General features: G+C 37.6%; 1 protein-coding gene across 2 annotated transcripts in view; it reads left to right on the top strand.

The window, feature by feature from the left end:
• The window catches only part of NCOA2 (nuclear receptor coactivator 2), a 196,106-nt gene that overhangs the window by 91,231 nt on the left and 77,150 nt on the right, over positions 1-27,725 (top strand). For both annotated transcript variants that reach the window (XM_061994944.1, XM_061994945.1), the window contains exons 4-5: positions 25,198-25,299; positions 26,226-26,398. In XM_061994944.1, the coding sequence (XP_061850928.1) occupies positions 25,217-25,299; positions 26,226-26,398 (256 nt within the window). In that variant the 5' untranslated portion in view covers positions 25,198-25,216. The remainder of the gene's footprint in view (positions 1-25,197; positions 25,300-26,225; positions 26,399-27,725) is intronic.

Here is a 27,725-nt window from a genome sequence, read left to right as displayed (position 1 = left end):
AAGGTGTCTATGACTTTACATCCAGATTATGTCATCTCTATTTTCTTTTCCTGTACTGCTGTTCAAACTGCCATCAAAATGTTCTCTGTGAAGTCTTGATGTGTTTAATATCCTGCCTATTTTTTTTTCCGTAGTTTGAGGATAGAAATTGCACAGGAGAAAGGACAGTGACTTTCAGGGACTTGGTTGATCTCTTCTCAGAAGGATGACCTCCTCACTCAAAGTAAATGGCTTATACAATGTTGTTTATTATTATGTTATTAACTTGAAGCTTAGAAAATGTGGATTCTTAAGAACCTGGGACAGGCAATTTGTAAAAATCTAAATAACTCAGAAATCTCATATTAAGGGTGATTTGCTAAGGCTCATAAGAAATAGTCCTGTGAACTGTGAAGTACAACACTTTCAAGAGGAGAGAGTCAGGACAACTATGTATTTGAAAGTTAAAGATGGGAGCCTCTTCACCAAAAGCAAAGCAATGAAATAGCCAGACTTGACTTTTCTCCCCATTTAATCGACCTTGTATCAGCTTATTGCTTTGGTTACAACATACTTGAGTGCAGTTGTTAAGAAAACAAAACGTGCTGTCCATACTGTTGATTTTTTTTTTTTTAAGATTACAGTAAGGTAGTGCTTTTGAGATTGCTTTTGTGGAAATTTTCAAGTGAGTAAGCATGGTAGGGGCCACTAATTCTAAACTGAGGGAAAACCTGTCAGACCTGCTATTGCAGTTGGTAACAGTTGTATGTGTCTGCCATCTATTTTCAAAGACTGCATCTGACTTCAGCTTTTATGTTGAAGTACAGTATAACAACAATATGTGTGTGTAGGAGTTCTCAGAATGGGACAGGATTTGCTATATGTTTTAAATATTTTAGATTAAAATTATAAGCTATATGCAGTTTCTGAGCCTTTCCCTTTACTCATACACTTGTTTTGTAGTTCATTTTAGGGAAAACCCAAAACAAACTGAAGTTGAACAATATATTTGTGTTTTGGAATTCAATGTCTTGAACTTTTCTCTTAAGATCCATATTTTTTGATTGATTGTGAAGGACTAGTGAGGTGCCTGAGGACTGGAGGAAGGCCAGTGTTATTCCAGTCTTCAAAAGGGGCAAGAAGTAGGACCCAGGAAACTACAGTCTCACCTCTATCCCTGGAAAGGTGATGGAACAGCTTATTCTGGATGCCATCTCAAAACACATGAAGGAAAAGATGGTTAGCAGGGGGAGTCCACACGGATTCACCAAGGGGAAATCCTGCTTGAGCCACCTGATAACTTTCTATGATGACATGACTAGCTGGATAGATGAGGGGACAGCAGTGACTGTCATCTACCTTGACTTCAGCAAGGCTTTTGACACCGTCTCCCATTACATCCTTGTAGAAGAGCTCAGGTAGTGTGGGCTGGATGAGGGGACAGTGAGATGGATCAAGAACTGGCTGAATGACAAAGCCCAGAGGGTGGTGATCAATGGCATGGAATCAAGTTAGAGCCCTGTGGCCAGTGGAATTCCACAGGGGTTGGTTCTGGGGCCAGTCTTGTTCAGCACCTTCATCACAGACCTGGATGAGAGGACAGAGTGTACCCTCAGCAAGTTCCCTGATGACACCAAACTGGGAGGACTGGCTGATTCCCTAGAAGGCTGTGCTGCCATTCAGTGGGATCTTGACTGGCTTGAGAGTTGGGCAGAGAGGAACCTCATGAGGTTTAACAAGGACAACTGTAGAGTCACAGAATGGTGGGGACTGGAAGGGACCTTGAAAGATCATGTAGTCCAACCCCCCTGCTAAAGCAGGTCCACCTAGATCAGGTCACACAAGAAAGTGTCCAGGCCAGTTTTGAAAGCCTCCAGAGAAGGAGACTCCACATCCTCACTGAACAGCCTGTGCCAGGGCTCCCTCACCCTCACAGTAAAAAAGTTTTTCCTTAAGTGGAACTTTTTGTGTAAAACTTGAAATTTTTGAATTTTTTACAATCATTCAGTTAAATCACAATTTTGTTACATCAACCTCATTATAAAAAAGAGCACAAACTAAATGTCCTAAAGTCGATTTTTATTTAATATATTTAATTATTTGATTGGAAATTGAATTAAAACTACTGCCACTTTTCCTTTCACTTTTGTTTTACTTGATAACCTATAGTCTCTGGCTCTTGGTTTTCTCATCAAATAGTGTTATCTCTGACAGACCTTGTTGTTTTCAGGAGTCCTTGTGCTTGGGCTCAGTTAAACAGGGGTTTGTTTTCATGACTCTGATACTGATAGGAATTATCACCAGAACACGTTAAAACTCTTAATAGAAAAGCTAATTTTCTTTAGTTGCTCTTCTGTGACTCATATCATCCACTGATACTCTGGATATTTAATAATATCAAAATTTAGGACATGACCCTGCTTTACTGTGTGCTAAATTCCTAATGGTTAAGGAAAGAGGTCAGTCCTCAGTGTTTACTGTTCATCACTGTTTACCATTCAACATTTTCACTGACAATGCCTTTTTAATATATTTATTTATTCTCAAATTTGTAAAGAGCAACTATCCCTGTGATCCAGTTTCTCCCACATGAACCTAGTTGTAATCAGTAGCATCTCTCTTCTTCAGTGAGGTCTCTTGGAGGGATATGAAAGCTCAGACTTTCAGGGTCTGCAAGACACAGTCTCCGTGTTTCCTCCTTGCTGCTCACAGGAACTGGCTTTTCAATTGCATGGCAATGTCTGCAAGCCACTATCAGTTAGAAGATGGCTACTGAACGTAGATAAGATGTAAGACTTTTATGACTTTTATAACTTTCTCATTGGAGAGAGGTCTAGGTGCAGATACCCACGTATTCATCACCAGGGATGGTAATTTGCTGTATCCTGAACTAAAGACCGAGATCTCACTTGCTTTAAACACAGCAGCAATTTTCTGTTTGAAGAAAAACCACAGGCAGTGTATCAGATCTTGTTGAGTTCACACAGTGTAGCTTTTATACCAGATGTGCTGCCCTGACTGGTTATCAGAGGCCATAAAATTTAGCCAAATGATTTCTTCCTTAATCTTCTACCTTGATTGAGCCATGTGATGTCATTTAGAAATATGTTTGTTTCTGACTGAGACTGCATGAAAGAAAAAGTACCTTATTCTTGGAGAAATTACTATGATTTTTTCCTGCAATTAATAATATTTTCTAGTCAGTCGTTTGTCTAATTTAAACTTTGTTCTAATTTAAGTCTCAACCATTGAATTTTGCTATGATCTATTAAAAACAGATAGTAACACCAGATGTTATTACATCTGTGTAACGTATTGTATTAACGTAACTTTTATTTCTTTACTGTAGTATTCCCATTCTGGTTCTGGTTTTCTCTGCTTGCTCAACTTCCTATGCTGAGTTCCTCTCGTGCGCTGTCAGTGCACATGGAAGCAATCCGCTATCATGAACTTACCTCTCTGTCGGTTGAGGCCACCTCTACCAGAAAGTTCCTTGTTGTGTATAACTAGCAGCATCAGCAAGCACCTTGAGACAGAAACTCTGAGCAGGGGATTTGACCCTTTTATTGTTTGCAAGAGGAGAAAAAACTGAGCTGGGAGCTGACCATTCACAGATTGCACTGAAAGAATCCATTTTTCTTCTCAATTGAAGGTAAGGGACTGAAGCAGTAAAGATTTTTTTTTTTTTAAAAAAGGAAAAATCTCATCAAGCCATTACTCAAAAATCTCAGCTAACTATAGTCATCAAAGTTGTATTTAAAAAAAAATCAAACAAATCAGGAGCATAACTGTCAATGGGCATGCCCACACAGAACTTAATTGCTATATATAGCACACACCACAGTGTTGAATTCTCCAGTTAGATACTGCAGAAACTTACATGCAGAATACTCTTGAGTCAGTGGCTGAATGCACCCTTATGAAGTTATGAGAGCCTTGATATGTTGTATTCAAGAAGCACATTTTCATACTATGAAGAGAAGACAATAGTAGTATCACAGAATCACAGAATGGTACAGGCTGGAAGGCACCTCTAGAGATCATCTACTCCAACTTCCTGCTAAAGCAGGTTCACCTTGATCAGATCATACAGGAACGTGTCCAGGTGGGTTTTGAAAACTTCTAGAGAAGGAGACTCCACAGCCTCCCTTGGCAGCCTGTGCCAGGGCTCCCTCACCCTCACAGGAAAGAATTTTTTCCTCAGGAACTTCCAGTGTTCCAGCTTAGTCCTGTGTTCCCTTAGTCCTTCTCCTGTCACTGGGCAACTACAGAAAAAAGACTTGCCCCAACCTCTTTACATCTGCCCTTTAGGTATTTATAAGTTTTTAAGTTTCCCCCTCCTCAGTCTTCCCTTATTCAGACTAAACAGCTCCACGTCTCTCAGCCCTTCCGTGTGAAAAAGATGTCCCAGTCCCCTCCTCATATTTGTAGCCCTCCACTAGACTCTCTGAAAATTCTATCACTCTTGAACTGTAATGTCCCAAACTGGACACAGGACTCTAGATGGGGCTTCACCAGGGCAGAGTAGAGGGAGAGCAGAACCTCCCTTGACCTACTGGCCACACTCTTGATGCATCCCAGGATGCCATTGTCCTTCTTGGCCACAAGGGCACATTGCTGGCTCATGGTTAGTTTATTATCAACCAGGACTCCCAGGTCTCTATCTGCAGAGCTGCTCTCCAGCAGGTCAATCCCCAGCCTTTCCTGCTGCATGGGGTTATTCCTTCCTCCTCACGTGCTGGAGTCTGCACTTGTCCTTGTTAAACCTCATGAGGTTTCTCTCTGCCTAACACTCAAGCCAGTCAAGATCCCGCTGAATGGCAGCACAGCCTTCTAGGGAATCAGCCAGTCCTCCCAGTTTGGTGTCATCAGGGAACTTGCCGTCCCCTCATCCAGGTCTATGATGAAGATGTTGAACCAGACTGACCCCAGAACCGACCCCTGTGGAATTCCACTGGCCACAGGGCTCTAACTTGATTCCATGCCATTGATGACCACCCTCTGGACTCTTGTCATTCAGCCAGTTCTTGATCCACCTCACTGTCCCCTCATCCAGCCCACACTGCCTGAGCTTTTCTATGAGGATGCAATGGGAGATGGCGTCAAAAGCCTTGCTGAAGTCAAGGTGGGTGATAGCCACTGCTATCATCTTGTCTATCTGGCTAGTCACACTGTCATAGAAAACTCTCAGATTGCTCAAGCAGGATTTCCCCTTGGTGAATCCATGTTGACTCCCCCTGACAACCTGAGATCCCATAACTGATATAACCCTGCTATTGGAGAGAGAGAGAAAGGAGGGAGTGTCTTTTCTTTGACTTCTTGTGGACAGAAGTGGCAAGGTGTTTAGCACTGTAGGTATATGGATAGCTAATATAGAGACTGATTGGAAGAACTGCCGAGTGCTCCAAATTCCACTGGAAGTACATTTGATATGCTTGAAGTACATTTGATATGCTTCTTGTGTCCCTCAAGAGGAGATGCAAAGGTTGGAAAAATGAGGTTTTGCTACAGTATCCTATTTATTTTTCCTCAACTGGTAAAAACAAAGCTGAAATCTATACGGCTTTCAAGTAGTGGTTTGTTAGGAGTTCCTGAATTGATAAAATGCTAATATAATTGACATGTATTTCAAAAGGTTTCTGCTGTTGACATGCAAATCCTAAACTTTCTTTCAGTGTTCAGATTGAGGATTTTTTTAAAAAATGCCTAAAATTTGAAAACTTTTATTCTTGCTTCTACATATATGCAACACATGAAAAATAACTGTACAGTCTTTATTCCTGACCTGACTAGTAATATCTTTATTGTGCTTTTTGGTAACCAGTCCTAGTAGTTCCTGCTTGTTGTTCTCTGCGCCAGTGCAGGGCTTTGCCCTTTCAATCTTCCTCACAAGCAGTACCTAATGCTGCCTATTCAGCTTTCCTGAAAGTCAGTAGCCTCCTCCCTTGAACAAAGCTTATCAAGTCGGCTTTGTAATCTTTCGTACACATTTTGAAGTGTCTTACTATTCTGTGGCATAAACAAGGGCTGGCACTATAGCTGGCAATTATGGTACTCCTTTAGGTATGGTACTCGTTTGGGTACAGTACTTACTTCAAACTGAGAGGACCGAAGGGATTGTGAAAGTGGAATTGGATCCTCCTGGATATGATATAGAGAGTGAGACAAAGGACTGAAAACTCATGAGTTTGGATTAAAAAGACTAAAAAGATGGTTTGGGATTGCCTTCTCAGTGTTTGGCTCAGGTAGGGCCATGTTAGAAGAAGAACAAAAAGCAACAAATTGTGTTGTGGTGTGTCCTTGTCTCTGCCCAATTCACTTTTTAAGGTAAAATATAGGAAGAAGAAGAAAACAGAGACTCAATGGAACTGTGAAATACATGTTGTGAATGCAGTTTTCTATTCATCAGTTCCAAATATTTGAACATGTTAAAACATAAATTGTAAATATTTTAGTGAAGGTACACCTGTGGCTGAGCAAACAAAGCAAAGTATTAATTAAATATATTTTTTAGAGAAAACTTAGATGATCCTCTTCTTCTTTCTAAGATGCTGATCTTACCCTAATACGAAAAAACCTGTAGTGCTAGAATTAGTTTTAAAGGTCACCTGTTCATCCCCAAATGATATGTACAATTCCTGTGAAACTATTTAAAAGGAAGCAACTGTCATTTCCATTGGAAGCATGTATTTGCAGCCTGATAAAACCAAAGAGCCTTTCCTTCTTTGCAATTGCTTGTTTCTTTATTTATATTCAGACTGGTGTATTTTAACATGAATGTTTTTTTCATTCATTCTTTCATTCCCTTTTTGACTAGAATCAGTGTGTGCCCTGCAGTGGTACATTCCCTCATCTCCACTTAATCTCTACTCTGTTCTTCACTAAGCAATCTTTTTAACAACATCTATGTACTTTCACTTATTTGAGTCTTCATATTTTATTGCTACAATGACCCTTTTCTATTACATCCTTTTTATTTACATATAATTCCTTCTGTAACACTGTGATTATTGTGTTTATGCTCACTGTATTGTGTTGTCTTCACATTTCTCATGACTCCTGTAAATATCAGCAGTACAGTTCTAGCTATGGTATCTGACTAGCATGCTCCTGTTTTTATGTGTTCCTTAGATTTGTACTTCATAAGGGAGGTTCTTCTCTCTCTCTACTCTGCCCTGGTGAGGCCTCATCTGGAGTCCTGTGTTCAGTTCTGGGCTTCTCAGCTCAAGAGAGACAAAGAACTTCTGGAGAAAGTCCAGTGCAGGGCCACCAAGATGATCAGGGGACTGGACTTATGAAGTAAGACTGTGGGAACTGGGGCTGTTCAGTCTGGAGAAGAGGAGACTGAGGGAGGGAATCTTATTAATATTTACAAATATCTAAATTTCAGGAGGTTGGGACATCCCTTTTTTCTATAGTAGCTAGCAACAGGACAAGGAGTAATGGGATGAAACTGGAACATAAAAAGTTCCATTTAAATATAAGAAAAAAACTATTTCACTGTGAGGGTGAGGGAGCAGTGGAACAGGCTGCCCAGAGGGGTTTGGAGTCTCCTTCCTTGGAGGTCTTCAAGATTTGCCTTGACATGTTCCTATGTGACCTTATCTAGGTGGACCTGCTTCTGCAGGGAACTTGGACTAGATGATCTCTAAAGGTCCCTTCCAACCCCTACCATTCTATGATTTTGTCTCTCTGTGTTTTTATGAAAGCTCATTTTCCTTCTGGTGCTTGTCTGTTAATATATTTTCATGAATATCAGAGATGCACTCTGTGATCTTCACAGTTTTTCCCACATTCTTATAGTTTTTCAATTTGACCAGAAGGTTTGATGCACCTTCCTTCAGCCAAGGAATTAATATGGAAAATGCAAGTGACAATTAGTTTTGATAAAAGAAAATCAAGCTCACAAAGCAGTTCTTATTCTATTGAGCTTAAAGTTATATGTAGTTCCAAATAATGTTTCTTTTGCTTATCCTGTATAGTGTGGTGCTTTTAGATGGAAGGACATACTTAGAAAGAACTGATGAAAAAATCACCCTCAATTTTGTGTATATGTTTAAATATTTTTCTGATGAATATAGTGTATTATATAGTCTTATTATGGAACAAGATTATTTCCTCTTGGACTGAGTATGTTTCTCACAGATTCTCCTGAAAGTATGGAAAAGGAAAGAATAGAAAAGAGGATTCATGCTGTTGCAGAAGGAGCCTCATTCTTGTTCTGCTTCTTGCTCTTCTGCAACAGAAAGGTTGTGTCTTAGCTTGGGTCTTGCCTTGGAGCAGAAATGCCCCAGAGCATTGGGAAGGGCCACTTCCCTGAGTGAGACTGTCTCTAGGGAGAGCATTAAACAGAAAAGATAACATGGCAAAGACAATGTGTATGGGATAGCCACTATTTTCACCTTATTTTCCTATAAGTAGGACCACAATCCTAGTGTTAAACCTTTTCAGTTAAGTTTATGATCAATATTGTCTTTAAAGATAGTGATCTAGTGTAATGGGAAAAGGTGGAAGTAGAAGGAGAAAAGGAGATAATTCTCTTTCCTAATCAGATTGGAAAAGAGTAGACTCAAAACTGAATGTTGTTTTAGGAGCTTGAGAAATACTTTAAGATGCTACATCCACAGCTTTCTTAAGCAGTTTGCAAACCTCAGCCCTGAAATGTTATGTGAAAGACTATGCTAGTCTAAGACCTCCTGTGCTGTCAGAGGGGGACAGAACTGGGGGGAACTGGATGTCTTTATGCTTTGTGCCAAAGTAGCAGGGAAACAGTGTGCCAATGCAGAAGAGGAAATATTTGTTCTGCTTTCAGTCTGTGGAATACCATAGTGCAGGCAGGACAGAACAGTATGTTTGTGTGTATACTTTGCTTTTTACACCTTCTGAATGGTGAGGTGCAAACCTTCCTGGGGCTTGGCACTTGGGAAGGATGGGAATTGTGATACTGAAGCTTAGATAGGTTTCCTCGATGGGCAGCGTATTTAAGAAATAACTCAGATGTTTGCTAGGGTATTGAGTTAAAGCAAGATAAATCATGGGTTTTTTTCTAAAAAAAAAAAAAAAACAACTTTATTTTTCTTAAAAAAAAAAAGGCAAAGGGAAGCACTCACATGAGAGGTTGTAGTGCAAATCGTTTGTTATTCTTGCTTTTTTGTGTTTGCAGGAGAGTTGGTTGCTGGGAAGAATGGAACCATAGGATGTTGCTGAGTATTTATTACACCAGAACTAAAATTGCAGGCAAAAAAATAAAGTACTGTAGGGGGAAAAGAGTAATTCCAGTACGCAGATACTCTGTATTAATCATGCTTAATGTTCAGTCTCATATATTTATGACCAACCAATGTGTGTGCCCCAATGAAAGCACTGCCTAAAAATGTATTTGTTAATTAGTTCTGGTGTAAGAAGTAGATAGAGAGCACATATTCCTCTTCTCCAACAGCAGTTTGCTTTTCAATAGAGAAAGATGCAAAATGATTCCAAGTGTGCAGGGTTTGGATTTCTCCTCGAGTCGTACCCTTAAAATCGGCAGAAGGGAGGGAGGGGAGTTACTCTGTCTATTATCATCAAGCTCTGCTAATGTAGCCCGGGCACCACGTGACTGCAGAAAAGGCTATTATCTCAATGAAAAGGAAACTGCTTTTTAGAGCAGCAACAGAACAGAAGCAGGAGGAATTTTCGAGTACTCCACCATGCTGGATTGTCAAAGGGGGATCTCTCTGATCAGCAGTTAGGGAAGGATTAGCGTGGCCAGTTTGTCAGCTGTCATTAGAAGCAGATGACAGAGATGATAAGCTGCTGTGTGCGCACATCCTCACTCAGCATGTGCTTTGGTTTACATCAAGACGTAACACTGGTTTGGGATAATGGAAAGCTGATATTTTTAAGGCTGTAAATTTACTGGTAATTGTATATTTTATTTTTAGTTCCCTCTTCATTTTTTTTAACTCCTTTTTTATTAACAAGCTGGTGTGATGGATGGGGAATTTGTCTACATCTTGATCTGAAGATGCAGAAAAACTAATGAGATCTGGCTTGAACTGCAAAGACTGGAGGATAACAAGGTGTGTTTCTGAAGTGCCCCGACTTCATTGTTAACACTCTCTTTTTGCACGTATGTGCACTCCTGTGTGTATATCATAGATGTCTGAATGCTGGGGGGATGGGGGGCATGTATTGGTGGGGCACAAGGCAGGTGTTGGTTTGAGGGAGTGGGAGGAAGAGCTAATTTGTTTTTGAGCAAGAGAGTTTGAAGATAATGTTTCTAAATAACAAAGAAATAATGTAATTTTTATTCTACAGTTTCTGTAGTTTCCTCTCTTTTTAATAGCTACAGGTGTACTTGTGGTTGTCTGTGACAGTTTTATGGGTTTATGGGGTTAAATATATCTGAGTGCACAGGAAATATTTTTGTAAGCAAGTTTTCTAGCATCCAGAATAATACACAACCCCATCTACATTTTCCCACTGTCAAAAGAAGGTGGAGCCTGAGAGTGATTTTTTCATTGCAGTAATTACTATTCAATAGTTAGTAATTTCTATGCACATGAAAAGGTACAAAGTAAATCAGACTGAGATATTTTTGCAATAAAGGTTTCTCTTTCTGATCAAGAGCTCAAGTAGACAAAACGTCACTGAAACATCCATAGTCGTTATATAACTTTCTCTGTTTTCTAATCTTAATAGTTTTCTTTATGAGTATGTGATCCTATAAACAGAATGGCATTCAATTAATCTTCAGACCTTGTATTTATCTCATGGTTATGCATGCTGATGTCATTAAATATCTTGGCAGTATTTACCTTTCTTTTAACCTTGGGAGGGCAACATTTAACATTGTGGATTAATTAAATAATAATATCCCCTGAAAAAGAATGTAGATAGTTACTTGTAGTAACTGAAGATAGTAAACTCTTTCCCCTACTCAAAAAGTTATTACAGGCTTGTTGGCTTTATTTTCCTGTTGTACACAGCATTAAGCATTGCTCTTTACCTCACAGCAATAATAGTAATCCTGGGCAACAATAAAAAGATAAAATTAAGTGTTTGAATTTGTGTAGGAGTGCTGATTGTCAGTTTCCTAGAATTTTGCCTCCATAGTTAAGGGCAGGATTGCAAAGATGTATCTAAGCAGTCATTAGTGCAGTGCACTGGCAGTTTGCTAAAAGTGCTTTCCCAGATTCATATTGAAGTAGTGTGGTGACTATCATGCTTAGAATCCGTTAAATAATTAACTGAATACATACAGGAAATGCCTTAGTTTATTTTATTTAGGACTTTGAAAAACTCATGCTACTTTGAGATAGGAGGGGGGAAGGAAAATATTATTGTTTTTCAAATTAATGTAATATGTGTTTGAAGACACTTTATTTCATGCTGTGAGGGCAGAGCCAGAAACATAAACAATTTAGTGCTATTTATTTGCTTGTTCTTTTTTGTCTTCATTTGATTATTTTAATTGCAATATGCGTACATTTTGATACAGAGGCCTGAAGCAGGCAGTGCCATTGAGTAGAGGCTTGAGAGCCTGTCACGTTCATAGCACTGAATGCTGAAGCCACAAGAACAATGAAACTTCCTCTCTGCTTCTTGTGTTTTCTTCCTTTATTTCATTACAGAAGATCTAACAAGATATAGTGGGGCCCAAGTAATGCTTACTGAAGTGTTGGCACCTATGTTTTTTAGAAAAACAGATTTTTGTTGCTTGTACAGTCATTTTGATTTGCCAGATCCCTTTTAGGATATATTAAGGGTGGAACTTTGAAGAAAAACAACCTTTTGTGTAGACTGTGTTCTTCAGGTGGCTTTGTGTCCTCACAAAACTCAAGTTGAGGGATTTTCTTTAATAAGCAATTTCTTACAGAAGCACGGTATGTAGCTTCAAGCACTATCTTTGACCAGAGTAATTTTGTTTGCTTATTCTTCAGAATTCTGTATACTACTGTAGTCAACAAGGTTACACTGGTAATGTTCCAAAAGTGTTGCTGTCTTTTTTTTAAAATATTTTTATTTTTTTCTTTTTGTTGTAATCTTGGCAAGGAAAATTTCATGTGCAAGGAAGGAGGGAAGACATGGCTGGATTGCAAAATATACCATATTGTAAGAAGAAAACTTCCTGGTAGCCTGAGCTAGAGAAGTACTTTGAGATACTTCATTTAACTCCAGAATTCTTAGCATGATATTTAATAACAAATGTCATTAGGAAGTCAACTGTCTGGTTAGATTTTGCAGTGTCATTTTATCTATTTACTTAGACTAGTAATGTTAAAAAAAATAAGGAAAGGTATCAAAACAACTTTAATTTTCAGAATCTACTTCATTAATAAATGGAATAAAATTGTTAGCGCAGTACCATGGAATAGCTCTATAATTGTGATAAGAAGGCTGAGTTAAGGACTTGAGGACTAGGTCTACAATCAAAGCTGTCTGAGCTGAGTAAACGAGAAGACTGTAAGTTGATAATCACTGTACCTGTGAGGAAATCCCGATGGAGTCGTCTTACTGCCTGTATTCCCTCTTAGCTTTTTTTACTTGCTTATGTTCAGAAATGGCAGGCCTAGAAGGGTGCCTGAATCCGATTGAAATTATTATTATTAGTAGGTAAAGCTTTAGTTTCTGAAGATGGTCAGTAAGATTTTAAAACTTGTGTTTTTGAGAAGTGGGCTATTCTCAATACCTGGGGGCATCTGTGGCTGATTCCCTGGCAAATGGAGTTGTACAGTGAGGGATTGGGAAGGAGTGTCTGGAATGTGATGATACAAAGCATCAGGAAGATTGCAGGAATTTGATGAAAATCGGAAATGAAGAATCAAACCAGAAGTTTATGATAAATGCACTTAGTCTGCAGTGCTTGTAGTGCCCGAATCTCCTCTTTCCTGTTCTCCTTTAACTTTCTCCTATGTGTACTATCCCTAAACAAACTTCTGTCAGGATACTGTACTGCTCTGATTTTCCATTCCTGACAGCATAGACTGTAGCGTTTGAGCAACCATCTACCACAAGATTTTAGTGAAGAAACTACTGTTAGGACTACGTGGTAATAAAATTTTTTTTGTTGCTCTTCCTGAAGTTTTTCCAGGTGTTCAGTCTGGCTAGTTTTAAACGTGTGTTATTTTTTACTTTGAGGCAACGTATTGCAGGCTTCTGGTCAATGCCTTCTGTGAATGTAGTTGATGTTTCTTTCCTCCTTTAATAATTATATTTCATTATATTCCAGAATTAAAAATACTTAGAATGCACACTAATTCTTTCTTAGTACTTATGATTCTTCTTTACCATAAATGATTTAATTATTAATGCAATTTAATTTCGGTTTATTTTTACAAAGAGAATAAAATGGCTGATAATGAACATTCAGTTTTAATAGTAGTAACTTTGTTTTCCTTGGACTGCAGGATACAAGCTCAGTTGTGTCAGGCCCATGGAGTGATTTATGCCCTACAAAAGAGACAAATAACAGTTTGACATCTTCCTCTAGTAGACTAGAAGGAAAATCCAAGCTTAGTGAAGTCAGTGATAAAATTCTGATGTATTTCAGGTGACTCATAACATCCCCTTAGAACTCTTCAAATTTTTCCAGAATGTCACTTCTGCTGTAAAGGGACCTGTGTTAAAACTTATAGGTGTTATTCAAGTTCACAGATCAGTTTTACAATCATGACTGTATTAAGAATTTGATTCTGATGTACAGGCTACTATGGACATTTAACTGTTACCAAGTTAGTCATACTTCATAAGTGTTTGCAAGGCACTTGTATGTGGCTCTGACATAATTTATCCTGCTTTGATTTTTCGTGCTTAGCAACAATGTGCATTGTTAGTACTCTTAATGGCTTTAACATGCATAGTTTAACATACATGTAACATACATCTGTGTTAAGTAAAAAACTCTTTAATTGTGCATGGTGGGAGATTATGAGTATAATCTTTTATGCATATCACTATATTATCTCAAAAAACATGTATTAAAATGGTTAGTTTTTTAAAATGTAGTAAGAAGAGAGTAATAGATTTGTTCTCTACTTCCCAACTTGTGACACTACTGCTCCAGTAGAAATAGATCATACTGGTATGGATACCAATATCAGCAGGAAGTACATGCTGAGGGGAACTACCTGCTTATGCAAATACAAGATAGAAATAGAGGCTAAACCCTGTCTGGTCTCTTCCAACATTCAGGACCACGTCCTTGTCACAAGGGCACCCTCTGAGACCAGGGCCGAGGCAAGCCACCTTAGACTGAGGAGGAGGATGAATTTTCCAGGCATGATGCTTTAAATTAATTTCAGAGGCAGAGAGGATAGATAAGCCAGGCACCATACTGAAGAGGATGACTTGGGTGCACAATTTTGAGAAGTAGTGCAGGATTCTGAACCTTGTGTGGGCACCAGCCACATGCCTAACTGACAGAGGATATCAATGTGAAGTCAAATTCAACTCAGATGGCTGTTAATGTTACTATTACTGTGGCCATTTGTGCATCTGAGCAGTAGCTTTTATTTAACTGGAATATAGGTATATTTGGCTTTGGTCTGTTATCTTGCAACGTTCTAGAACAAAGTTGCTTAAGTTCTTAATTCTTGAATTTAAACTTTATTGTTATATACTGTTAAAATAAATGCATCTCAGTATTTTAGAAGGAAATGTGGCATAGATCACTGTTTCTTGTAGGTATGTATGAAATAGGTTATTCATTCACCATATTATCCATGTCAAAATGTGTAGAAAAGCTTTAGATACATGTCCTGCAAATCAGAGTTTTAATTCAGTGCTTGGCATTTGAAAGAATGGCCTGAAGTTTCAACATACTTCCTAGTAATAGGCAGTTGGGTAGAAGAATAAACTCTCAGTGCTTGCATCTGTGTGAAAATCAGAAATATGAGTTCAATTTTTTATTAGACACCAAAGGAGACACATAGAGCTGGGCTTTCTGAGCTACAGCAAAATCTTCAGCAAGATTGTATGTTTTTAGTAACAGTATCTACACCAGGACTGAAGGAACATTATTTTGATGACCAGACTAGAGCTATGAAAGGTGATATGCAATATCAGCATTTCTTGCTGAGGCTTCAGAGTGAGCTTGGTTTGCACATCACATTGCACCTGAACATATAGAGATACTGAGTTCGTTGTAGTGGCCAGAAGGACTGACACTGCTCTCTCTGCATGAAGTCATTGAAACTGAAATTAATAAATTATAGGACTCAAATTCAAATATGCAAGTTTTGATAACCCTGTGTATAGATTTGGTAACTCTTATGTATTGATGTTGGGGAGTTGGACTAGATCTCTAAAGGTCCCTTCCAACCCCTACCATTCTACCATTCTATGATTTTAATGTATACAAGTGATGCGGAAACACAATGCTGCTCTCTGGCTAGCCCTCTGCTTTTTACGTTTTATCCTTACAGAACCCACTTTCCTGAGCTTTTTATTAATGGAATATATTTTAAAAGTAAAGTAAACGAACTGATATTTGAAAGGCAGTTAGCTGGACTGAAATCTAATGTGAGCATGTCCACGCCACAGAGATGTATAAATACCTTTGTCTATTGTGATCAGATGTATTTTTCTCACTGCTAAGGTAGACATATTTAAAATCAAACTGAACTATATAAGCTTACTGTTACTGTAAGTAATATATCTGTTTGTATTAGCTGTCAGATCAGAAAATGTTCCTGTATTTGAGTTTTTCCACACTGCCTTACAGTTGTGAGAGCAGTTGTTTCACTCTTCCTTTCTCTCTGGGCTGGTTTTCCCCTTGCTCTTTGGTGATTTCTTGAGGGGGAAAGTTAGTGTGGGAATTTAAGTGGACAAATAACAGTTTTGAAAGTGAGATTGACAGAGAGGATTCAGTAGGAGTTAAGATTCACCTTAATTCACCGTTCCAGAAGTACTGGCAACTGTTTAAATACAGGGTTTCCTATATTATGCTTTTCTGTGTTAGATTTGCTTCATTTGTCAGCTATGTTATTTACAAAATTTTATCTTAAATTACAGTAGATTTGAAATACTAGGCTTCTAAGTCAATCTCTTAAGTAAAGTTGTTAATAATTGTGAAGTTGAGAAAAATTCTAGATTAAATTAAAATATTATGTTGGGATTTGGATTTATCCTTTCCCACTGAAAATGCTTGCGGGTTTTTCTTTTTTTGCAGCCATATTTTGATACTTACCAAATGCAACCTAGAAAGTTAAATGGATGTTGAATTTGCTTTTGTTTTCTTTTATTCGCTTTTCTTTTTTTTCTTTTTTATTTTTCTCTTTTTTTTTACCTTAACTACCCACCACAAACAAAAGAACACAAGATTGAGTGGCATATATACAAATAATGTGCTGGCACTGTATTTTTGTTTTTTATCTGGTGTTTTAAGGGGAGCTTTTGTAGTATTAAGCTGCATTTCTTTTGTCCTTGAGTTTTAAGTATCAGGAACAATTCTTGATAACAAGAGAGAGGCAGAATCACAAACCTGAAAGTAAGATACAATCTTGAACAATTTTTTGCAGTAGTACCAGCTGCCTCCTCTTTGACAATGTTTCAGTGAAAACAAACCTTTTCCTCTTATTTAAAAGTGGGAACTGAGCAAACCCATTATATGTTATGATTAAGAAAAATGGTACTTTTTCTCTAGTATGTTTTCTCTGTTGTGTTATTAAAGCCTAGTCTTGCTATTCCTGGGCTTATTAGAGGTGTCTGACGTAGTCTAATCCGTAAGCAGCTGAGTGAGTGGGTCTGTTAAGAGCCTCAGCCTATGGGAATAGAGCAAGTAGGAGCCATCTTACTGTGCTGAGGGCAGCCGGAGGGGTTTTTGCAAAGTCTCAAGCAGAACTGGGGGTTTCTCAAACCTGTGGTTTTGAGTAGCTGAGAAAAACCTCTTTCTACTTCAAGATTTGGGTGGATTTTAAAGAAAATCCAATTAAATACCAGTCTGTAACACTGAACATTAATGTTAGCCATTTGTTTGATTATTACAGCATGTGTTAAAGTGCTACCGCTGCCCATTTGCAGGCTAATGTATTTATTAGATGGTCTTCCCAGTGGCATCTTGAAGTGTCTTTCAGGTAAAAAATTCATGAGCATTATTGGTTTTCAGGCTGCAAATGGAGTATGTCTTCTTACTGTCTAATACACCACTCTAAAGCCATTACACATGAGTAAGGAAGAAGATACTATTCAAGAAGGAGCCTTTGGCTTAAACATTTGTTTATAGTCTGTTAGGGTTTTTTTTAGACTGAGCAAAAACGTGAGTGGTAGGTGTTGGAGACAGTTTTCTGTTCAATGGCATGGGTTCAGTGGCATTTGCTAGTAAATTATGTTCCTTTTATTATTTCTAGTTTGTGAACTTAAGGAATAAAGTGGAATTTAGTAAATATTACCATGTCTTGTTTCAATGTTACCTGTAGTAGGCTGTGTTTCAAATGAAATTGCATATTCAAAGTCATAAGTGTTATTTTCAGATAGAAAAGGCTACAGGTGCACATCAGATTTTAGCACAAGTCCTTTGAAGGTGACTAGCTGCTACCACCTTCCTCACACTAACTCAGTTTTCTGTTTTCTCTTTTATGCTTTATGATAAAGATTTTAGATGGTTTCATCTGTAGTGAAAGTGGTAGTGCTGTTTCAGGAAAAAGCATTTGCTTGAATAAATTAATTTGTATTTTTAATATGAGGTTATCCTCACCAACCAAGGTATTGAAAGGCGTGTTTATTTTGGCAAACTAGCATTATTTTGTTTGGGGTATATCCCAGTTGTAGATATACGGTGATGAAGGATGGGTATAGTAAGTTAATTATAGAACATGTGGCTTACGTATACCGGGGCTACAGGAGAATGGTTTAATACACGTAACATTATTATCTGTCAAACTTTTTAGCTGTTCATCACTTGCTTTAATTTATCAGACAATACAGTCTTTTTTTTTCCATGATCCTTTTATTTCCCTTGTTTTTCACCTCTATTTTTAGAATTAATTTCCAAACTCTTATCCATGTCTTTCTGGATTTGCTTAAATGTCAATTCAAGAGGCAGTTTGCATGTGAGGAGGCCAAGCTTTTCTGAGAACAGTGCAGCTCTTGAGGCAGGCAGCTCAGCTGACTGGGATCCAGACGGGCACTACAATGAAAAATGCTGGGAGTCAAAGCAACCCTTCCTCCTGAATGGCTGTGGCTCACCAAGAAAAGGTTGGCCTTAGGCTCCAGTGGTTCCAGTCTCTGATCTTGTATCTTATCCTGCCTCTGACAGCGGTTTCCTTTTGAGGCCTGGGAAAGTGGCTAGCAACTATTGCATTCTGAGAAAAGGCTGAAGGGTTGCAGTATGGATCAATATTAAGTAATTTCCGATTCAGAAATGGAGATTGAAAAAAGAGCTCATAAACAGGAAAAAATGTGAAGAATCAGAAGTTGCATGTCACATGACTTCCAACTTTCCTCTGTATTCTACGAGAATTAATGCTATACAGAGTGCATCTTTAATTTTGAAACTGAGACTGAAAGCCTCTAGTCATGAGAACTTCACAGGAAAACAGTATGAATTATAATGGATGTATGTTTGAGTTTATAATTAACCACAGGAATATCGACTGGTTATGTATTTTAATTGGACTGTTAGAGAAAATTTTTGCCAATCTTTTCACTGACTTGCAATATTTGTGGTCGGTAAACAGTGTTTTTTGCTCAATAAACAGTTTAATAAATCACTTCTATATTTATCAGTTGTATCTATACTAAATGTACGTATAGTGTGTTGGAAGGGTGGTAATATAGTACTGTTACATGATCACTATACAGTACTTTACCATTTGTTTGCTACTTTTCGATTGAAATAGCAACTTTGAAGATGTAATCCTCATTTATTCTTTAAATGCATTTGTGAGGCTTATAATAAATCTGACAGTTTAACAGACCTTGTTTGGAAGATGGCCTGCCCTGATAAGAGAGAAAATGCACATTATCTCCTTCTACTATGACTCTGGGTGATTAACTGGACTCAGATGTTGAGGATCGTGCTGGAAGGCTTACTCTGCATGCCGTGTTCCTTCATGGTATTTGAATGGAGGTGTGGTTACAAATTTACATAACTGATTTGTGCTAGACTTTTTTCTGTGTTGTCCTTCATAGGGCCATTATTTTTTTTTCTCCATGTGTTTTATTTTTTGGATGCCTTCTAAAAATATGTTTACTGTTACTTTATAATTAGGTTAAGTCTGTCTATGTACTCTAACTTAGAGTGGTTGCTGGTAGAGGATGTGAAGGAGGATGTGCTGTTGTGACAAAAGCAGAAACTATTGTTTTATTACTGATAACAAGGAAAAATGAATTTAAGCCTCCTTCAGACTCTATTTTTTTCAATCTCCCAGCATCTGGAAGCAACTGGTTAGGTCTCTGTGGCTGTAATTAATAACATAAACTGTCCAAGAGTTTATTCATTTAATTTTTCAATGTTTGTGATTTACATTTAACAATTGGGAAAATTAAATGATGATTTTGTCTACAAGTATTTTGGATGCTTAGGCCTGTGGTAGTAAACCAGAGAGCATAAGTATAGACTTATGGTGTTTAATGTGAATTCAAGGAAAGCATTTACTAACCTGAAATGTCCTTTTGGTACAAGTTATCAATGGGAGCCTAAAATTAGTTTGTTAGGTATTTTTAGTAATAGTAGTTTTGTTTCTCTAATTATCTCCTTCCTTGTCTGAAAATGTTGCAGTGAGTATATTTGTCTTTCCATTGCTCTGTTGCTCCTCATTGATGCCCAGTGGAATTGAAGCTTGAGGGATATCTGAGTCAGCATTAGAAATTCAGATCTTAGTTATTGTTACAGGTTTTTTTGTAGCTAGATGGAAAAAAGTTAAAGAAATCTTGTGAAGTAAAAGTCTGCTACCACCACTGAAGACAAAATACTAATGCCACAGTGGGATATTATGTTTGTATTTTGGAGTGCAATACAGTTCCCAAACAATTTACACAATAAAAAGGGAGTGCCTGGTCTTGCATGACAGTTCATTCTGTAAGAGACACAATGAAATTCAACTTTTTTTTTTTTTTCATTAAGAAATCTGTGTCTACATCTTTCTCTCCTTAATGCAGTGATTACTGCTGGATTTGGTTTTACTAATTCCCAATTTAGTTAATCCTTTTCCTATTCTGTACCCCACAGAATAAGCCTTACTCACTTTTTCTTTTGTTTCAGAAGACATATGGTAGAGCTGATACTACATTTTCATTTCTTCTAAAGCACTGAATGAAGCAAACTATTCGATTGTGGTATTTTTCTTCTTTCTGGAAATTCCTGCGTAGATATATGAAAATATCAGAGGAAGAGGATAAATGTTGCTTTCTAATCTAAGGTAGCTCCCCACAGGGGAGATTTATTGTAGTAAAACTTTGAGCCTCTGACTTGTCATTCTACTTACAGTTTCTTCAGTGTTGAATTGTCATGTTTCCTAGAAAATTCAGATTTCAAGTTTGTTAGTTTTATTTTCTGACCTGAGAAGCTATCAGTGCGGTTCAGGAGCCTAAGAGTACTTAGAACAAATTTTAAAGTTCCTAATTTATCTTGTAAAAAATATTTATGTATTTGATGTTACAAATCTTTATGTATTATAAGACTATTAGTAATAATGAATAACCAAGAAATTTTAAGTGAGATAATGCGTATGGATGGTGTTAGGGCAGAACCTAAAAACTACTTTATGCCATTTAGCTGCAGCTGACCCAGAAATGCTTGTTTGTAGGTCTAAAATTCATCTGTCAATTCAATCTAAATTATTGAGATTTTCTCTTTCTCAGTTGATAGTTTCCTAGATGTCTGCCCTTTGGTACTACATGTGCCCAGAATTACTTTTTCCTGAAAAATATGGGTTTAGTTTCTTGCTTATGCCACATTAAATTTATAGATATACCTAGACCATACAGAAGTCTTAAACAAGTAGCATGCATAGATTTTGAATTTTAATTAGCTTAAGAAAAAAAAAATCTATAGCTGCTTTCTTTTTGAAAGACATTAGGAAACAGGAAGGGTCCTCACCTCTTTGACTTGACTTACTAGAGTGATTGCTGAGAAATGGGAGATACAGGTTTGCTACTCTCCTCAGTCTATGGGATTCAACAGTCTGTTGTCTTTTAAGATAGTGTTTGAACCACTTACCTGTGAATTTAATGATATGGGCTACACAACTAAAGATTCCTGTTGCACTGAAAGAATTAATTGACTTTACCCTCTTTGCTTCATGAGCATCTCGTTTTGGCAAGCAGATAGCTACCACCTAGGAGGCTGTCTTGCATAATGAAAAAATACAGGCTTGAAACACCTCTGTGAAGAGGGAACTGAATCTCTGTTTCCCAATTTCTGGCTGGTTTAGTTGGTGGGTAGTATCATGGAAGAGCAAGGCAGCAGATTTTCCACAGTTTCTGAAAGGTGATTCCTCTTCATTTCTCCTAACTGAGGAGAGGATTTTAGTTTCTGAATTTCAAGAGAGTAACAGAACTTCATCTATCCCAGTCAGCTTCTAAATTCCATAGTAGATAGTGTTTGGGGACACATCTTTTTGATTGTACTAGATACTACTGAGGGATTTTCATTTTGGCCTGTGAGATTTTTTTTTTTTTAGGTTGTCGTAGTATCATCTGTCTAGCTCTCCCCTTTCCAAGGCACCTCACTCTGGGATTTGCATTCTGCTTTGGCGCAAAGGCACTGACAACACAGGAGTTGCAGAGCCTATACAGATCTTTGAGGTACAGAATGTAATTTTTAATGAAGCCATAGGGGAGAACAGAAAGCAAACATGACAGTAGGTGGCAGATTTCCAGAAAAAACTTTATGATGAGTAAAAAGTAACAAGTAAGTCATTCTAAGAACAAACTCATAATATTGCTGATAAAAAGAAGTAAGGACTTGTAAGTGCAAACAAAAAACCCCAAATGAATAAATAGTTTAGAACATTTACTATGTTTAATAAGGAGAGAAGAAAGTGCTAGTTTCATAACAGTAATTTTTGTTCCCTTAAGTACAGAAAGATGAAGTTTTGATGTTTACAGTGAGAGGATAGTTTTGATGTGTCCTCTAAAAGCTGCTACCATAGACCTAGTGGAATTCCGACAGAATAATATCTGTGTGAATGCAAGAAGAATTGAACTATGCATTAGTGGAGCTACTAGTGAAACTTCTTTTCCTGCAAAAATAAACTTCCCTTTGAAGTAAGCCTGGCATAGTAGGTGGGAAGACTGTCAATAACTCTTCCTGTTTTGTTTCTTGGGGAGGAAGGGGGTTTGGAAGGGCACATTCCCCCTGAATGCTTACCTCTGACTTGGATTCTTACTCCTCCAGGAGGTAGATAACAGTTGAATATTTGACAAGGTTTCACGAATTGTTGTGCTTGCTTTTCTCAAGAAACAGGGTTAACCAATTTACTTGAATTGAGTATTACTTGGGAAGCATAAGAAAAAAGGGATTCCCCAATCTAATTTTTCTAAATAACTTTAGGTCACTGTTTGAGTTTGACTTGGAGATCGAATGATCTCTAGAATGTACAGTTTTTGTCATGCTGGAAAAAAAATTTACTAATTGGAACAGAGCCACAAGGACAGTTACAGCTACACTGACAGAGATGTGGAACTGCTGTCTCCTCACAACTTATCTTTAATTATTGTCACAATTTTCTTAATGGTATCTTACTATTTCCTTAGAAATAGAATTCTTTTTGTAATACTTGTCAAAATGAATGTTTTCAAGAAAGTGCTTACCTCCTAACAAATTACTTATGTAGTTGTTAAGGAATAGCCAGTGTCACAGGCCAAGCCTATGCTGGAGACTGAGGTAGATATTTCATGCTATACAGCAAGGTCAGCATTGTTGTGGCACTGTGAATGCCCTGACTGGGGTCACTTGAGAGTTCTACAGCGAGTACAGTACTTGTGGCCAAGAAGACCAATGGCATCCTGGGGTTTATTGTAAGAGGTGTGGTGAATAGGTTGAGAGGTTCTTCCCCTCTACTCTGCCCTCATGAGACTGCATTTGGAATATTGTGTCCATTTCTGAGTCCCTCAGTTCAAGAAGGACAGGGAGCTGCTGGAGAGAGTCCAGTGCAAGGCCACAAAGATGATGGTGTGGAGCATCTCCCTTATGATGAAAGACTGACAGAGCTGGGGCTGTTCAGCGTGGAGAAGAGGAAACTGAGAGGTGACCTTATTAATGTTTACAACTAATGTAAAGGGCGAGTGTCAGGAAGATGGAGACAGGCTCTTCTCAGTGATGTCCAATGATAGGACAAGGGGCAATTGATATAAGCTGGAACATAAGAGGTTCCAAAGAAACAGAAGGAAGAATTTCTTCAGTATGAGGGTGACAGAGCACTGTAATGGGCTGCCCAGATGAGTTGCTAAGTCTCCTTCTCTGGGGACATTCAAACCTACCTGGACAAGTACCTGTATGACCTACTCTAGGTGGTCCTGTTCTGACAGAGAGGTTGGACTAGATGATCTTTCAAGGTCCCTTCCAACCCTTAAGGTTCTGTGATTCTGTTAATGATGGAGTTTATGATGGTACATCTTCACTTTGAGAACTTAGCTCTGCTCCACCACAGAGTCGGTGCCTTTTTGCTTTTCTTGCTGTGGATTGTTCTCAAAATGCTGGCAGTGTGTACATATACATAGATATATACATGTGCATATATAGTCTCAATAGAGAAAAAGATAATCCTGATATTTTTCAAATGAAACCTGATACCATCCATGTCAGGCAAATTCTGACCTATATGTTCAGGCATGATCCAGTCCTTGTCATGAAATGTGACCAGCATCTAGAAAAAGGAGAATGACTTCAAGAATATTACTGGTACAAAGAGAGGATTTTTTATTCCTTTTTTTTTTTTTTTTTAATTTAGAAAAATGTTAGATGGTGTTCAATTTTGCATCTAAGATGACTCCAAGTCTTTGTGTGCTTTCAATAAGTAGCTTGTCTCAGCATCTCTGCAAAACTGCTAGTTCTTTGGGAAAACTAAGATTTCCAGTGTGAACATCCTATTACTGACACATACACTCACTGCTAGATTTTAAGAAGTGTCAAAGAGAAAAAGAGGAAGGGACTGCAATTTTAACGCACAGCAGTCTTCTGTTCAGTGCATGACTGACTGGGCCAGAGGAGGGAAGAAAACTGGTGGAGGAGAAATGAAGGGCTTGAAGGAGTTAATGAACTCCCTTGTTTTGATACCTGATTTCCAGTTCCACCCACCATTCTGGTGTGAAGTGATCATAGTATTACAGGCTCCAGTTCTTACTTTAGCATGGTATGAATCACCTCCTGGAGACACCTCCTTCATGGCCTTCATGATTATTTTCCTGCTAACTACAAACAATACAGGAGCTCTCTGAAACGTCTGCCGATGTTTCTCTGCCATCATCTTTACAAAACTGACAGGAACTAGGCAGATGGTGAGCTTGGACTGACCTGTCTTGCATGAGCTTTTTGATGATCTACATCATCTCCCTGTGTCCTATGTAATAGTGATTTCTGTCTCCAGAATGTTGGTACCTATTGAGCAGTATGTAATCTGGGACAAGAGAGTTTCATGTTCTCCTACAATGTGTGGGACAACAGCCAGGAGCAGGACAGGATTTCCACAGGCTGTTTATTACATAAGTTATAATAAGCTTGGGTTGTTTTAACACATGATAGCTTGACAAGTTATTTTCCTTATGAGGTAGATTATATGTGCAAAATATTTATCAGTTCCTCAGTGATCTCTGGGGTTGAGAGATGTTCTGTTTCTATGATATTGTACATGCATAAACGTTTTCTTCTAATATTTAACTAAAGCTGCATACACAACCTTTTCATGTAGTTGGGATACATGTTTCATTTCATGTATTTCGATTCCGTTGTGTTTTTCTTGTTATGTGGCACAGTGGCTTTTTCTTTGTCTTTCCTCATTCAACCTTGTAAAATTGCCATGAAAATTCAACAACCCAGGCACAAAACGTACTTACTGTTCTCACATAACTGGTAAGAATTGAACAGTTGATAATTCTTTGCTTGCCTTTTGAAGCAGTTTTGTGTGGCATTTTGTGGGGTCATAAGCACAGTATTTTCATTGGTACCTTTCTGTTTTGAATGATAGATTTTCCAAATAAAAACTCAGTTGAACATGGAATGAGAAAGTTGGAAATATGAACAGTGAACTCATGACTTCTCCACCATAATGTTTTTCTGCACTTTTTTCCTTTTAGTTGCTGATATGTATTCAAGATGAGTGGGATGGGAGAAAATACCTCTGACCCATCCAGAGCAGAGTCAAGAAAGCGCAAGGATCCCGATCAGCTTGGGCCCAGGTTAGACCATTTATGTCCGAAGACATTGAAAGAGAAAGAAAAAAATGTTAAAGATAAAAATGTTAACATGTGCGCATATATTTCAGAAAATGACAAACAGCATTCTTGGAAAGAGCCATCAGTACCAAACTACTCTGATGCAGTAATTCTGTGTCATTGTGGGTTTGAGATGAAGGATGGGGACTATTGTCTTTTATTATTGCTTATTTGTTTTGGATCCACTTAGTGGCAAAATGCAAAACTTTGATGACATTGTAGGAGCTATGTAAAGATCTTTTTTTGTCTAATTATTTTGCCTAATCAAGGAGTCGTCAGTCACTCATTTTGGCAATCTAAGAATTTGTTGCCAACTCTCTTTTACATCATTATCAGGGACTTAAAATATTTTTCAGTTTTATAGTAGTTACCATTTATTATTTTATCACTGAAAATTATTACTATTATTTACCAAGACAAATAAATTGTAAAACGTAACCACTCATTCAGCATTTTTTCTTGCAACCGTTCTGCTTTCCCAAGGAGACGGAGAGTATGAATTGTTTGGTTTAACTTTCTAGGTTGTTTTTTTACCCTATATGCTGTCACTATATGATGGTGCTTGGATTCTGAATGCCAAGTGGAGGGAGACTTGTAAATCCCCCACCTCTCAATTACTCGTCTGTTTTGAATTTCAAACCCTCAAATTCTTTTGAAGCAGAAACATGACTACTGGGAAAAAAATAAGTAACATCTTTTTTAATGTTTGTTTCCTTGTTCCAGAGGAAATCTCTGTGCTTGAGAAACTTCAAAATTAATTTTTTGCAGAGACAGGGCAGTTCTCTCTATTTTTGTTAAATTACTCTCAGACTATTCAAAATCATCTTGGGAGCTGACCAGAAGGCAAGCAAACTGACATTTAAATTTATTTTTATAAAATCCTTTTTCAGCCCTAAAAGAAGCACTGAGAAACGCAATCGTGAGCAAGAGAATAAATACATAGAAGAACTTGCAGAACTGATTTTTGCAAATTTTAATGATATTGACAACTTTAACTTTAAACCTGACAAATGTGCAATCTTGAAAGAAACTGTGAAGCAAATTCGTCAGATAAAAGAACAAGGTAAGAAGAGTAATTAATTGACTTTAATATATCCTGTGTTGATTAGTATTTTATTTTTGGCAGACCAGATAGTCTTTTCAGCTTTTCTTTAGCAAATTCCCAGGGTTTTCATTAATTAGTGAAAAATGCTGTAATGTTGTGTGAATGGAGAGTGTTAAGTATCATATTCAGTATTTTAAAAGTAAGCTTCACAGAAAATTCAGAGAGAGAGGGAGTGAGAAAAAAGAGTCAGTCTGATGCGTGCATCTAATGGAACTGAAATTAGTTGCACTTTTACAAAAGTTAAACTAGAAGATGGCTGGGGAGGAACAGGAAGATTACTTATGTGTATAATGAATCCATGCAAAACAGGAATAATCCAGGAGAGTGGGATATGATGGTATTCTGCATCCCTCCTCTTGCTTTCTTTTGTTGGTATGAATACATATCGAGGACTAAATTATCTGTGTCTCTTAAATGATGACATCATATCCTCAACTACAATAGATTTGAAACTATTCTAATGTCTAGATAGAGCCCTGTTATAAATGTAAAGCAGAGAACATGACAGTTTTCTTCCTGTTCTTTGTCTAGAAGATTGGTTTTATGTTTCTTTTCTTTTACTATATTCCCCATTTAAAGAAAAAAAACCAAATCTTTTAGAAATTTTAAATTTTTTGAAGTAGGTTTTGTGGCACAGGTCTGTCTGGGCAGGCATGAATAGCAGTGTGGGTGTTTAGGGCAGATTCAAATTCTTTAGATAGATGTGTATCCTTTTTAATGTTGAAGATTGCAATCTTTATAAAATGGATCTAGAGCATTTCCTTTGGTTTTCAAACACTTTAATGTCTTTCACTTTTTCAATATTCTGCGATTTTGTGGGAAAATACTTCCTTTTCCATACTTTATGTGAAGTATACTAAAGTGGAGATTGTTGGGCATAATTTAGATACAGATTTATTCCTAAAGCAAATGGATAAGGAGACCTGCAATTTCAGACCTCAGCCTATACAAAGCTAAATAAAAGTGGGAAGTGTCAAATTGTGTCAGCTGCCTCCAAAGTGTCTCTAATTGATTAATCTTTGGGAATGTTCCAATTTCAGCTTATTCTCCTCTCATTGCTGTTAGGTTGACAAAATTTTTTAAACGAATATTCTATTGTAACTGCCACACCACATATTAGAAATTATTTCACACTGTCAGAGTTTCCATCATAATTTTGCACCTTGTGGCTTTTGAATTATTTTTTTTCCTTATTTGTTTTTGTTCTTCCTTTTCTCTTTCAGTTTTGGATTATTTTTATTTTTGCTATCATCAAGACACATATTCTCCTATCCTTACCTGAGAA

Source organism: Colius striatus, chromosome 4 (genome assembly GCF_028858725.1).
Source record: "Colius striatus isolate bColStr4 chromosome 4, bColStr4.1.hap1, whole genome shotgun sequence".
NCBI lineage: Eukaryota > Metazoa > Chordata > Aves > Coliiformes > Coliidae > Colius > Colius striatus.
This window is presented reverse-complemented; position numbering and strand designations above follow the sequence as displayed.